This window comes from Aricia agestis, chromosome 22, assembly GCF_905147365.1.
Source record: "Aricia agestis chromosome 22, ilAriAges1.1, whole genome shotgun sequence".
In the NCBI taxonomy this organism is placed as follows: Eukaryota; Metazoa; Arthropoda; class Insecta; order Lepidoptera; family Lycaenidae; genus Aricia; species Aricia agestis.
Window position 1 is genome coordinate 7,480,936 of NC_056427.1, and position 14,752 is coordinate 7,495,687.

At 34.9% G+C, this 14,752-nt stretch overlaps 3 protein-coding genes across 4 annotated transcripts in view; 2 read left to right on the forward strand and 1 right to left on the reverse strand.

Moving 5' to 3' along the window:
• Window positions 1-14,752, forward strand: part of LOC121738205 (gastrula zinc finger protein XlCGF57.1-like) — a 106,712-nt gene that overhangs the window by 63,484 nt on the left and 28,476 nt on the right. The window lies entirely within an intron of this gene.
• Window positions 1-14,752, reverse strand: part of LOC121738200 (zinc finger protein 260-like) — a 190,336-nt gene that overhangs the window by 56,847 nt on the left and 118,737 nt on the right. The gene's annotated exons all lie outside the window — the stretch shown is intronic.
• Window positions 7,772-11,771, forward strand: LOC121738213 (gastrula zinc finger protein XlCGF57.1-like). Its single transcript, XM_042130163.1, has 5 exons — window positions 7,772-7,922; window positions 8,161-8,280; window positions 8,719-8,836; window positions 9,593-9,898; window positions 10,855-11,771. Exons 1-5 carry the CDS (start codon window positions 7,815-7,817, stop codon window positions 11,694-11,696), a joined length of 1,494 nt encoding a protein of 497 aa, XP_041986097.1. The 5' UTR covers window positions 7,772-7,814; the 3' UTR covers window positions 11,697-11,771.

Here is a 14,752-nt window from a genome sequence, read left to right on the forward strand (position 1 = left end):
GGGCCGCCTTATTGAAGAACGTATCGCAATTACAATCCGGCTAAACGTCGACACGCCGCATTACAAAACGGCTAGCCGTAATGTAATACGGCTAAATATACAATCCCCCTGCGACATATATACCTATGGGCAATGATATTCTATGTTACTAACGTAACTAGATTGGAAGTTTACGGTAGCAACGCGTTGCCACTTCGAAGATGCCTGGAGGCATATCTCACATACATAATGACATAAAGAATATATGACTTGACATTGTCTTTTGACCAAAAAAGTGGTTACGCATTTCTGAGAATCTTTTGTAAGACATTGCTACTCTAGTATTTTAGAAACTCATTGCCTATGGGCCTATGTAGCCTGCTATAAATAAATAAATATAAATATATACAAGAATTGCTCGTTTATGTTGAGTATATTTACTTTGTCCACTTCATAATCTGTTCAATACTCTATGTTAGTCTATGTATGATTATTGCATCTATTATCTATGACAATATGTCAAAAACTTTACTCTGTAACTTTTGTGCTCTGCTAATAAAATGGTGCCCGTACTTTTGTGTTAATTATTTACCAAAAGAAATCTAATACGCTTCCACTGCGCGACCGCCACTATTATGGAGTTCAGAAGCAATTAATGAAGGAAAAAGTCAAGAGGGACAATAAAATTTTACAAGGGAATTACTTGGTAGGTACTAAAATGGCGGACGACGCTTCAAAAAATTACTTCCAGAGTTTACTGGAACCAACTTCAGCACATGGATATTTCGAATATCATGCATCCTAGAGGAGAAGGAATGCAAAGAAGCTATTGAAGATGGCTTATCAGAGGAAATATTAAAGTCGGAAAAGTTCAAAAAGAAAGACGCAAAAGCTAGAAGTTTGATAGTTAACTGCCTCTCAGACAAACACTTGGAATATGTCAGAAGCGCTGCGAGTGCAAACGAGATGATCGAAAACTTACGAAAAATATTCAAAAGAAAAAGTACATTATCTGCGTTATATGTCAGGAAGAAATTATTAACCTTAAAATGTGGCCCCAATGTTGAACTGAGCGACCACTTCAACAATTTTGATATGTTAATAAGGCAATTAGAAGAAACTGGAAGCACAGTAAATGAACAAGACAAGGTGTGCCACTTACTATTGACTATGCCTGACAGCTATAGTACTACAATTGCCGCCTTAGAAACTACTAATGTGGAACTAACAACAGAGTATGTCAAAAGCAAATTGTTAGATGCAGAACTAAAAAGTCAAAATAATTCAGTGGAATCACAGGATGCATACAGCTTCCTCAGTTGCTTTAAATGTGGTAAAACTGGTCACAAAGCTATACAGTGCAGAGCTGGACATGTAATGAGAGGACAGCATCGAGGCAAGCAAGGCAACGGTAGATATTTCAACGGGAGTAACAATAGAGACTTCAATCGAGGCAACGGCAGAGGCTTTAACCGAGGCAACTCCAGAGGTAACGTGAGAGGACAATCGAGGGGATCATCAAGGGACACCGCACTCCAACAAGGAACAAGTACTATGAGTGAGAGAAATCCATTTTCTTTTGTTGCTAGTGAAGAGGTATTATCTGTTGATTTGTATGATGAGGACATTAAGTTTATTATTGATTCAGGGGCATCTCAAAATTTAGTCATTGATAGTTATGAAAAGTACATGTCAAACATTGAATATTTACAAACTAAAATTAAAATTTATGTCGCTAATGGCCAATGTTTGTTTTCGAATAAAAAAGGGATTTTAAATTTAAAATGTAATAACATACCTATAAAATTAGAAGCACTACTTGTAAAGGGGTTATCTCACAACTTATTGTCTGTTAAAAAATTATTAGAAAAAGGAAATTCTGTCAGATTTCATAAAAATTTTGTATCAATTACTAAAGGATATAACATAATTTATGGTACCATGCTTAATAATCTGTATGCAATTAATCTTACATTAAATTTAGAAAAATGTTATTCAATAAATGTTGATAAAGATTTATGGCATAAAAGGTTAGGACATGCTAATAGAAAACACTTAAAATTATTGAAATTACCTAGCTCAGAAAAAACATGTGGAATATGTGCAGAAGGGAAATCAACAAGATTGCCATTCTCTACAACACCCAGGCCAAGATCAAAGTATATAGGAGATCTCATACACACAGATATATCAGGACCAGTGAATATTCCTACATCTACAAATGAGGTATATTATCATACAATTATAGATGATTACACACATTTCTGTGAAGTATACTTATTACAAAGAAAAAGTGAAGCAACAGATAGGCTTATAGAATATGTTAATAGAATGGAAAGACAAATAGGATGTAAAGTCAAGAAAATCAGAAGTGATAATGGTGGTGAGTTTAAAAATGAAAAACTAAATAAATTTTGCAAAGATAAGGGAATTGTTCAACAGTATACTTTGCCATATAGCCCACAGTCAAACGGAGTTTCAGAACGCATGAACAGGAATATTTATAATAGAGCTCGGACTTTGTTAATTGAATCTGGTTTACCAAAGACCTTATGGGGTGAAGCAGTGCGATGTGCTGTCTATCAAATCAACAGATGTCCATCGTCTGCTATCAATTTTCAAACTCCAGCAGAGAAGATGTTTGGAGACAAAGACTTAACAAGACTTAGGATATTTGGATCAAAATCATGGGTTCACATCTTACCAAAACAGGATAAACTTTTACAAAGAGCTAAAGAAATGAGACTCGTAGGATATAGCCCAAATGGATATCGTCTATGGGACCCTACAAGTAATAAAGTGATAGTGTCAAGAGATGTAAGAATTGATGAAACTCAACTAAAGTACAAGGAAACTGAAGAAAATGATAATATAAATGGAGAAAGGTACTATGAAGATGAATTGATTCAAAAGGAAGATACTGAGTGTCCTTCTGAACATGACACAGAGGATGACCAAGAGATAAGAATACCTAATGAAAATGATGGGAACATACAACATGATGGAATATCTAATAATACTAATAAAGAAGTACCAAAGAATAATCAAGAAGATGAAGAAGAAGAAAATGAGAAGTTGAATGAAAAAGATAGAGCAAATATGCAGAAATATATAACGAGAACAGGAAGAGAAATTCGAAAACCAAAAAACTTACAAGAATATGATCTAAATATAGCATACTGTCTTTTATCAGGAGATCCACAAGAATATGAAGATGCAATTCATGACAAAGATTGGGAAAAAGCAATAAAGACAGAATTGAAGTCACAAGTGAAATTAGAAACATGGGAAGAAGCTACATTACCAAGGGGAAGTAAAGCAATAGACACAAAATGGGTATTCAGAACGAAACAAGATGGAACCAAGAAAGCTCGATTAGTAGCAAAAGGTTTTCAACAACAGAACAATGATAATCATTATGCTCCGGTAGCCAAATTGTCAACTATCAGATTAATGATGAGTTTAGCAGTTCAACTAGATTTGTCACTTAAGCAATTGGACGTACCAACAGCTTTCTTAAATGGAAAATTAAATGATAATGTCTATATCAAATGTCCTAAAGGAATGGAAATTAGTGAAGGAAAAGTTTTAAAACTTAAAAAGGCTTTGTATGGATTAAAAGAAGCACCTAAATGCTGGAACCAAAGATTTCATAATTTTGTAACTCAGAAAGGGTTTGTACAATCACAGCATGATTTATGTTTATATGGAAAAGGAAAGATTTGGATATTACTCTACGTGGATGATATTTTACACCTTGGAAATAACAATGAGATGATAAAAGAACTAGAAAAGGAATTTAAAGTAAAGAACTTAGGAGAAGTACATAAATATTTAGGATTAGAAATAACAAGAACAGAAGGTAGCTTGGAAATAAGACAAACAGATATGATTAAAAGACTTTTAGAAAAATATCACATGCAAGATTGCAAATTAAGCAAAACTCCAATGGAAATTAATTTTAATGTAAACATACCATCACCATCAGATGTGATTGATGTACCTTTCAAGGAATTAATAGGTTCATTGTTGTACATTTCTGTGAACAGTCGACCAGATATTACTTATGCTGTATCATTTTTAAGCAGATTTTTAAATAAACCTACACAAGAGTTATGGATAGCAAGTAAGAGAGTGTTACGTTATCTTAAAGGAACCTCTCATCAGGGGCTGATTTATAGGAAGACCAAAGAGTTCACAAAACTAATAGCCTACTCAGACGCTGACTGGGCAGCTGATAAAACAGACCGTAAGAGCACGAGTGGCTGTGCTATATATCAAGGCGAGAACTTAATAACATGGTTTTCTAGAAAGCAAACATGTACCGCCCTGTCAACAGCTGAAGCTGAGTATGTGGCTGGAGCACACTCGATGACTGAACTTATTCACATCAAAGGAATACTTTCTGATATATTAAGTAATAGTATCATTTCAGCTCATTTATTGATTGACAATCAGAGTACAATAAAATTAATACAAAATCAGATGAATACTAAAGCTTCTAAACATATTGAAATTAAATATCACTACATTAAAGATTTAATTTATAAGAAAATAGTGTCAATCTCGTATGTACCTACAAATGAAAATATCTCTGATATATTTACAAAATCTTTATCTATTCAAAAACATAGTTATTTTTGTAGCAAGTTGAATTTAACTTAAATATTGTATTGAAAAAGTTATGCATGTGTTATATACATTTAATTGTTTAGCATTCTTATTATCCTAAGATAGTTAATAAAACAACTGTTAATTTAATAAATATTTTAATGTAACTAATATTAAAAAAGGGGATACTTATGATAAAATATAGAGTTAATAATGCGCAGAGTGGACATAATTATAATTATAATAAATTTGTAGTTTATTAAATTTGTATTTTGTTTAAACAATTTATGCAGTTGTAAACTTCTATAAATTGAGGGGCTGTGTTGAGTATATTTACTTTGTCCACTTCATAATCTGTTCAATACTCTATGTTAGTCTATGTATGATTATTGCATCTATTATCTATGACAATATGTCAAAAACTTTACTCTGTAACTTTTGTGCTCTGCTAATAAAATGGTGCCCGTACTTTTGTGTTAATTATTTACCAAAAGAAATCTAATAGTTTAAAGATATAAGATTTCTATATCTATACTAATATTATAAAGAGGTAAACTTTGTTTGTTTGTTTGTTTGTTTAATTGTAATGAATAGGCTCAAAAACTACTGGACCGATTTTAAAAATTCTTTCACCATTCGAAAGCTACATTATTTACGAGTAACATAGGCTACTTTTTATTTTGGAAAATATAGGGTTCCGTAAGATATTTCAGTTTTTCGGAAACAACCAGAAAATTTACTAATTTGCGTACGCTGCCTAAACTATAAAAGATAGAACTATACAATGTTCTAAGTAAATGTAGATCTTATAAATATCTACAAAAATGTCCGCGACACACCATACCTATCTATGATAAGTGAGGCACAACAACCATTTTTTTATTTAAAAATCTTGATTTTTATTGGACTACATATAAACGGATTTATTTTACTCATGCTAATAATCCTTATCAAAATAAATTATTTCATCACTAAGTACAGTTTGTGTAGAATATATTTTGTCTTTGAATTATTCAAATTGGACGTTTGGTTTAGAAGTTATGGCGAAATTAAAATATTGCGATGTACGCCCGTTTCGAAGTGGGCGCTAACAAAGCGGCGCCGCTATGCGCTGCGGGAAGGGTATCACTATACATCGCCCGCGTAATTTAGGTATGTCACGGAAAAACCGTACATTTTTCCGCAAAAAAGAAACCTATGTCCTTTCACCTTTCAGGTCTATTCTTCATGTAAATAATGTACCAAGTATTGTACACATTGAAAAGGTCTACAGAAAACGCGATAGTATATACGTTTAAGGATATCCCACAATAACATTTTTTTGTCATTTACTTTTAACTTCAAATAATGGCTAATTTTCGAAGCGATTTTAACCAATACGGCAATAATCCTTATTCAGTTAAATACTTTTAATACAATTTTGATTATGGCCCTTTACAGTATTTTTTTTATGAAATAAGGGGGCAAACGAGCAAACGGGTCACCTGATTGAAAGCAACCTCCGTCGCCCATGGACACTCGCAGCATCAGAAGAGCTGCAGGTGCGTTGCCGGCCTTCTAAGAGGGAATAGGGTAATAGGGGAGGGAAAGTAAGGGAGTAGGGGTGGGTAGGGAAGGGAATAGGGTAGGGGATTGGGCCTCCGGTAAACTCACTCACTCGGCGAAACACAGCGCAAGCGCTGCTTCACGCCCGTTTTCTGTAAGAACGTGGTATTTCTCCGGTCCAGCCGGCCCATTCGTGCCGAAGTATGGCTCTCCCACGTATGAAAGCGTATAAAGCATATTATGATTTAAATTTTAAATGAATATTTTCGAAGATTTAAAAATTGCGGGACGTAGCTTTTGCGGTAGTAGGTTCCGACCAATATGGGCCACGGGTAGTAATGAATATATAAATTATTTATCAAAACTACTGAATCGATTTTAATCATTTTTTTAGTGACATAGGCTGTAATATATTTTATACCCGTGCGAAGCCGGGGCGGGTCGCTAGTATGTATATAAAATTCTCGTGTCACGGACCACGGTGTGCGGTTGAATTCCTCTGAAACGGCTCGACCGATTTTCGTTAGCGAGATCGGATAACATCCACTTTTTATATTGATAAGTGCATTTGTTAAATAAATAATAATATCTAAATTATTACAACTCGAGGACTGCAACGGGATAGCGATGGACTTTGCAATGATAACATTAACTTCAATAAAATAATAAAATGGGCGAAATACTTTATATGGCAAAACAACGTTTGCCGGTACAGCTAGTTTCTTCGTGATTCGTGTTCATTGACTTCGTGTTACTTAATAACGCCATCTACCGGTCGTTAAAACAATTAGTTGCCAACAAAATAGTATTATTATTCGCCAATAGATGTTAGGAAGAGTCATATTTTTCAGTTTATCGATTATCGATAAAACACGAAAAAAAAAAAAAAAAAAAAATATATATATATATATATATATATATATATATATATATATACAAGAATTGCTCGTTTAAAGATATAAGATTTAGGCTTAGTGCGTTTGTGCACTACTACACGGAATTTTACCGTCCGGCGTTCATAACTTTCACGTTTGCCATATCAAAATGTAAGAAATCGGAACGCCGGACGGTAAAATTCCGTGTGGTGCACAAACGCCCTTAGTCGAGTCTTTCCAATACCGTAATTGCCATAAATTAGTTTTGTATATTGCATAGATATGTAGACAAAATGGAAAGAGTTGTTACCGGCGGTCATTGACCTAATAGCCTAGGAGCGATAATATGAAAAATGCTCGCACCGTACCCACTGTACACTGTTCACAAAGAAAATTGAATTCTTATAAAGATACTGACTATATATTTTGAGTTCAAAGTTATTTACTACTTACTCAGATAAAACATAGTATGCATAATTGATATCGCTGTTAGAGCCCCACCAATTATCTAAAACTAAAGTCCACAGTCTGCGGCAAGTCTGCTGTAACTTGTAAGTAAACGGATTTATGAGTAAACCCATTTATAGGTTTATGAGTAAACCTATATTTGTAAAAGGGGTTATAAAGGACTTTCATTTTATTACTCCAACTTGGAAGTTGATATCCGGACGCGTCCGATGTGGCGAATTTTGTGGTTGTCGATCGTTAAAAAGAAGAAGATATATCAAATTTAAAAAATGGCTGCTTGTTTCTGTCATCTGTGTCGATTTGTGTATTTTCATTCGTTTAAAAAACATTTATAAAATGTTAAAAAACACTTGTTGTTCTATATGTCTATCGTTAACTAAAAGAACTATTAATATTTACAATACAGATCTACAGTATGTTTACGAGAACCTCGCAAACTTTAAGGTAAGAGCACATAACCATACTATGTATGTAAGTTTTTTACCACCTTTATCCAAATTTGCTTCTAAATATCTTTAGTAAAAATATAACCCATGGGGTTATAAAAATAATATATATAAAAAGCCGATTCTAAAAAACAAAACTATAAAATTGCAGAATGTAGCTAACAATATTATGTTTTGCTTACCATAGTCACAGAAAGATATTGTTTACTTTTAGTATGTTTATTTTTTGTTAACAGATTAGAGATATTGAATTCTGGATGTGCTACATCTGCCACTCCAGACTGCGACAATGTCACCAGCTAAAGCAGTTGGCTGTGCAGACACGAGGACTTGTCGATGATCTATTCCATAATAAGGTAACTTCGTTAAAATTAACCTAAGAGATATAGTTATTATAACAAGAAATTAATTTCATCATATTAGCAAGACTAGAGTATTCATTAAATACATATTTTATATATTTATTTTAGTTACTTATTATAAAAACAAGGATGAAAATAATTAAATAAATAATTTATTAATTAATTATAAACTCTTTGTTTTAATATTATATAAACAAGTCTTTTTTCCGCCTTTTGTGTTTATTCTTGTGTTTACCTGTAAATTTTCGGAATTTCTGAAATAAAAAATAAAAAAAACTGTTTTCACTTTGGCTTACTGTATCAAATATATTTCCATTGTACGTACCAAACGTAACACATGTTCTTCAAGTACGGCTGAGCCAGACTGATGTGGTGTAAGGCTTCCATATATATTATTAGATATTATTAATAACACTATAATATTATTTTCAGATTGACATCCAGTTTGGATCTATCAACCCATTGCTAGAGCTATCAGTTTCAAAGATAAATATAACATCAACAAATGATATTAAAGAGGAGTCAGATGAGGAGTTTCATATGGACAATGGTGGGTAATATTGTAAATTCAATAGTGTGTGATGTGTCTGTCTGTTACTGTTGATTCTTGCTTGGAAATAAATGAAACTTCTGAGAAAATGTAACAACTAACAACCATTGTGTGAACCATGTACAGAGGCGCTAGAGAAAAAAGAGCGTGCATTGACAATCAAATCGGCGGCAAATATGTATATTACGGACACAATTTATAATGGTACAGATTATAAATGTTGTGTTCTAATATCATAACCATTACCTCTTCACGCCTAATTGATTCTGATGTAATTTCGTATGCTGATGCTTTGTGTATCAGGAAAGGTTCCGAAAAATGTATGGTGGCCGACGTTCATCACAGAACTAGTTTCGTCGCAATGAAGTTTCGGGCGTCATCTAGTTTAATACAGGGTGCAATTAAACCTTCCTGCCAAATTTTGATATATTAATCCTTGTTAAAAATAAAATACACATATTTTTTCTTTTATAGTCACTTAGTACTAAAAAACACTACAATTAATGGACACAACGCCCCGCTCATTCCCCCGCGCCGCGAGTGACCGTTCTGCAACGATTTTAAATGGAATAAAATATGTAATTAAAAAAAATAACACCCATTTTTTTTTGGTTAAATGGACTCTCCTAATGCCTAAGCGCTGGAAAAAATTTGGCAGGAAGGTTTAATTGCACCCTGTATAAAGTTACATGTATGTTCTTTAATCTATGGGTTTTCTCTGCTCCATGTTATTAATTTCTTTTGGCTAATTTTAAGGAAGTGAAGAAGATGAAATTTTAGGCAACACTAATCATGAAGAAGAGGACAAAACTTACATAAAATCTGAAGACGACAAATCGGTCCAGGAAATACCGAATGTAAATGTAAAAGCGGCGTTTCTAAAAACGAAAGATCATGAATTAAAAGTTGTGAAGATAAGTCAAGTAAATGTCGAATATGCCTCTCCAAAGACAGCACTTAACTTACGAGAACTTTTGGATAGGAAAATACGGTCATTGGGTCAACAGAGCAAGAAAAAGGTAGAAATAAAACAAGAGATAAAAGATGAAACAGGAGATAAAGGTATGTACTATCTTCTTCTTTTTATACAGCTTCCCTTGAGGAATAGCCTATGTACTATCGGACAGATGGGGGACCTACATAATTTGGTCGCGTTACGTCAAACCCAGCCGACAGATCACAATTAATATTGAATTGACATGATCCGACCAAATGACTGTCTGTCAATTGACTAGGAATCAATTTCCTCGATGGTACAAATTTACTTATCGAATTAGCTATGATGTTCTGAATAATTTAAATTTCAAATAATGTTTAAAAACCACAATCTGATCTTCAAAATCAAATCAAATCATTTATTTTTGCAATAATTGTTACATAAGATGTTACAAAAGATTTTTTTTTTTTTATTAAATAAGGGGGCAAACGAGCAAACGGGTCACCTGATGGTAAGCAACTACCGTCGCCCATGGACACTTGCAACATCAGAAGAGCTGCAGGTGCGTTGCCGGCCTTTAGATGTCAGTACTTATCTATTTAGCCGTACTAATTAGCCGTTAAGGCGTGCAAATAATAATAAGTCATAATATTTTATTAAACTTATTCTAAGAATTATTTTAATTTTATGCACAGGTGTTTGTACTAAAACATTAATGATCCTTTATATATATAAACCTTCCGTGAAGACCAAAAATAGCCGAATTAAGCAACAGCTTACTTCGGCTATTTTTTCGGTTATTACACTTTAAAAGAATATTTAAACGAAAAAGAGACATAATCTGTACAAATAAATTAATTTTACATATTATATTGATAGTCTCGCTAAAACTCAAGAACACTTGAGTTTAAATATTCTTTTAAAGTGTAATAAAATTTACCTACTAATTAAGTGGTTCTTTAATTTATATTTAAATAGTTTTAATTCTTTTATATTTTATATATTTGTCAAACATTTTTCGAAACTAATGTTTCAATTTTTTTATTTATTATCAACAGTATATTTTTTTATGTTTTTTAAGAACCAGACCAAATCATCGAGATAGACAGCTCAAATAACTACGAGGAGCAAGAAAATGCAAGCGTAGTGCGGACCGACCGTCACATGCGGCCACTGACTTGTGAAATATGCCACAAGAACTTTAAATATAATTACCAACTACGTGGTCATCTCAGGATTCATACGGGCGAGAAACCGTTCACGTGCAACATATGTTTAAAGAAATTCACAACTAAGGCGAATTTGAAAAGCCATTACATGTTCAGTCACGCGGGCATGAAATATAGCTGCGATATTTGCTCGAAGGAAATCTCAAACGAGTACAATTTGAAGAGGCACAGATTACTTCACTCGGACGAGAAACCGTTTAGCTGTGACATATGTTCAAAGACTTTCTCTCTGTTGATACAATTGAACAAACATAAACAAATTCATACGGGTGATAAACCTTTCACCTGTGACGTGTGTTCCAAGAAATTCTCACACCAGTCTCATTTGATCGGCCACAAACGAATACATACGGGCGAGAAACCGTTTAGCTGCGAATTCTGCTCACAAAAATTCGTCCACAATTCTAAACTTAAGAGGCACAGGAAAACTCACACAGGTGAGACACCGTACAGCTGTCAAATCTGCTCGAAAAGATTCACCAGCAAAGACAGTTATGATGATCATACGCTCATACATACGGGCGAGAAGAAATACGTGTGTCACATTTGCGGCAAGAAATTCGCATTGAAACGCTATTTGAGTATACACTTGCTAAGTCATACGGGCATCAAGAAATACACTTGTGACATTTGTTCAAAGCGGTTCACACAGAAAAGCAGTTTAAACACACACAAAAAAACTCATGAGTCATAATAATAATAATGTATAGCCAAATTTAATGTATAGCCGTACTCAGACGCGTTTAATAAATATAATATTTAACTTTAACTAAAAAAAAAATAGAATAAAATAAAAAATAAATAAAATATCTTTTTATTCAAAATGGGTATCATGTTATTCATGGTACACTTTTTGATGGTCCTCGATGAAATTATTGACTTTATAATACGCTTTAGCACACAAACGTTCTTTTTTAAATTTGTTTAAAGGTAGATATTGAACATTTTCTGGGATTTTGGGAATAGTGTGTCAAAAGTATGGAGTTTATGACAAAATCTTCGTTAAAATTATTAAGAAGTCATTGAATCTCTCTGGGTGCGGCCCTTATTCCTGTCTTATTCTTTGTTTCATAACAAGGCTGTGTTTCAAAATTTTTGAGAGGACCGTTGTTAATCGTAATATTTACAAGAAAATAATGGTTGTCTACCCTTGCTAACTTGTGCAATGATAGTTTTTTTTTATTAAAATTTTTTGACGAGGCTTATGTCGGCTGTACACTCTCGCCGAGACACAGCTAGTAGGCCCGAGTGCGAAAGTGTAAATGGGTGCGCTCGCCTCGTCTCGCCTGTCTCGAACCCTCGGTGTCGGTATTTTGCGCCCGAGACAAAGGGTCTCGCTAGGAAAGCGAGCGCATAAAGGAGTGAGCACACTGAGACGGGCCGTGCCGGGGCTCATCGCAATAATCCGCCTCCATACAATTTGTATGGAAGCGGAAATCCGCTGCGCCCCGACACAGTGTGCGATACGCGCATCCGCTTCCATACAAATTGTATGGAGGCGGATTTTTGCGATGAGCCCCGGCACGGCCCGTCTCAGTGTGCTCACTCCTTTACTGTACACTCGCGTTTTTCACTACTAGTCGCGCCGCTTGACAGTGCAGAACAGAAAAATAGCAACAATAAACGCCATTATCAGTCATTATCTGTGAGAAATAAAATTAAATATGATTAATGGTCTTTGGATTACCGTGATCGCTTTCGATGTATGGTGAATGGTGATCATCCTCGTTTCCATCTACGTTTTTACTATATTTTTTTTTTGTATTTTAAATATGTAAATATTGTTATGTTAATGTGTAAATATTTGATAAATATAATAGCTCATAGCATAGCTCAGAGCTGCGGCATCTGCAAGAGAAGTGTTTTCGTCCATCTCATAAAGAAAAATATTGGTCCATCTTCTCTGAGTTCATAACTGCGATTGAACTAAGCGAGAATGTACATGATCGCACTCGGGCAAGGGGCTTTCGCACGAGACTCGCCCGAGAGCTCTCGGCGAGAGTGTACAGCCGACATTAAAAATGCACTTGGCATATCTATGCCAGCCTCATAGTATTATTCAAGATAAGTTTAAATTTAATACATTAAACTATAATGCGACCCTTCATTAACAATAGATAGAACCTGATTAAAGTACAGACAATTATAGATTAATTTTCTTTTTATATAATTATGTTACACTCAAAGACCGAAAACGCTCAGTGAGCGAAAAAATGGCTCACAACGCGTTGTGGTAATAGTGAAGCGGCCACGACGCGAAGTTCGCGTCGTGGCCGTTTTCACTAGGGCCACGACGCGAACTTCGCGTCGTGGCCGCTTCTGGTAATCACAGAAATACCACATAGCGAAATTCGTGTCATGGCTGACGTGCTATTCGACCACAACGCGTTGTGGTAATCGAGTAAAACCATGACGCGTTCTGAGCATTTAAAAACAGCCACGACGCGAATTCGTGTTGTGGCCCTAATGAAAACGGCCACGACGCGTTCTGAAACCAGGCCGTGTTACGCAGGAGTAGTTTTATAGTGCCCAAGTGTGTGCGCAATATACAAGAACACTCTGGTTTCAATAAAACCAGGCCAGTTACGCAGGGGCAATTTTATAGTGCCCAAGTGTGTGCGCAATACACAAGAGGACGTTACGCAGGAGTAGTTTTATAGTGACTTGATTTCTTAGTTGTTTTAGTTTGGCATGTTCTGTGGCTGGATGGTTTTGTTTACGGCCTATCCACATGTCCACAGTCCACGTTACGATGTCGTAACGTGGACTTATAGATAGGCCCTTACTCTGGTTTTGGGTTACAGTTTGAGAATAGAATATTTTATAGCCATTATGTGATATACATCACAAGATGTGTGATACACATCTTGTTCTACCGGCTACATGAATTGAGTACCTACCTATAGAATATTTATGAATTTCATGTATTATTTTTACATTTAAAATAAGAGAGATTATATAAAGTTATGCTAGAAAGTAAAGTTTTTCGTTTTTTTTCCCTCGCGTTTAAGAAAAGACCGTATTCGCTCTTAAAAGGCCGGTCGCCGGCGACGCACCTGCAGGCTGCGACTGTTCTGATGTTCACTTGCGAGTGCCTATGGTCGGCGTCTGGCGGTAGTTGCTTTCCATCAGGTAAAACACGTTTGCATACTAATAATTGTACAAATTAATTGATTGCTTAACAAGCCTGGGAGAATGGATTCGTCAAATAATACTATTACAATAATATTTCAACGAATATGGCACAGCACTAGTCTATTCGCAGTGATTGCCACGGTACTATACTCAAGTGCCTGGTTTTGTAGTGGTTTTTAATATAGAAATTTGAAAAATTATGACAAGTTGTTGACCTATATGTCAATAACCACTGCTGCCTCGATTTGCCAGGTTCTCTAAATTTAATTCTATGTGTAACAAATATGAAACTTCTTTGCTACATCAAGTAATTTGGGATCACGGTCGAGTATGAAGGGGATCCTGTATTGTGATTTGTGCAAATGGTAAAGAGATCCTTCGTTCAAGCTGCAAAATCATGTTGTGTGCTGAAGCCGGACGCGTCCGTGTCGGCAAGTCTGTAGCAATCGAACATTAAAAAGAAGAGGAAGAAGATACCTCAAAAAATTTAATATATATGTTATAGTCAAAGTCCGATACACAGTCTCTTCGCGGAAGGACTGGTTTATCCTAGGTTTGGCCAAAGCCGTTAGGCGATCCCCGAAATACATTTCAATTTCGCCCTTTGCCTGAAGT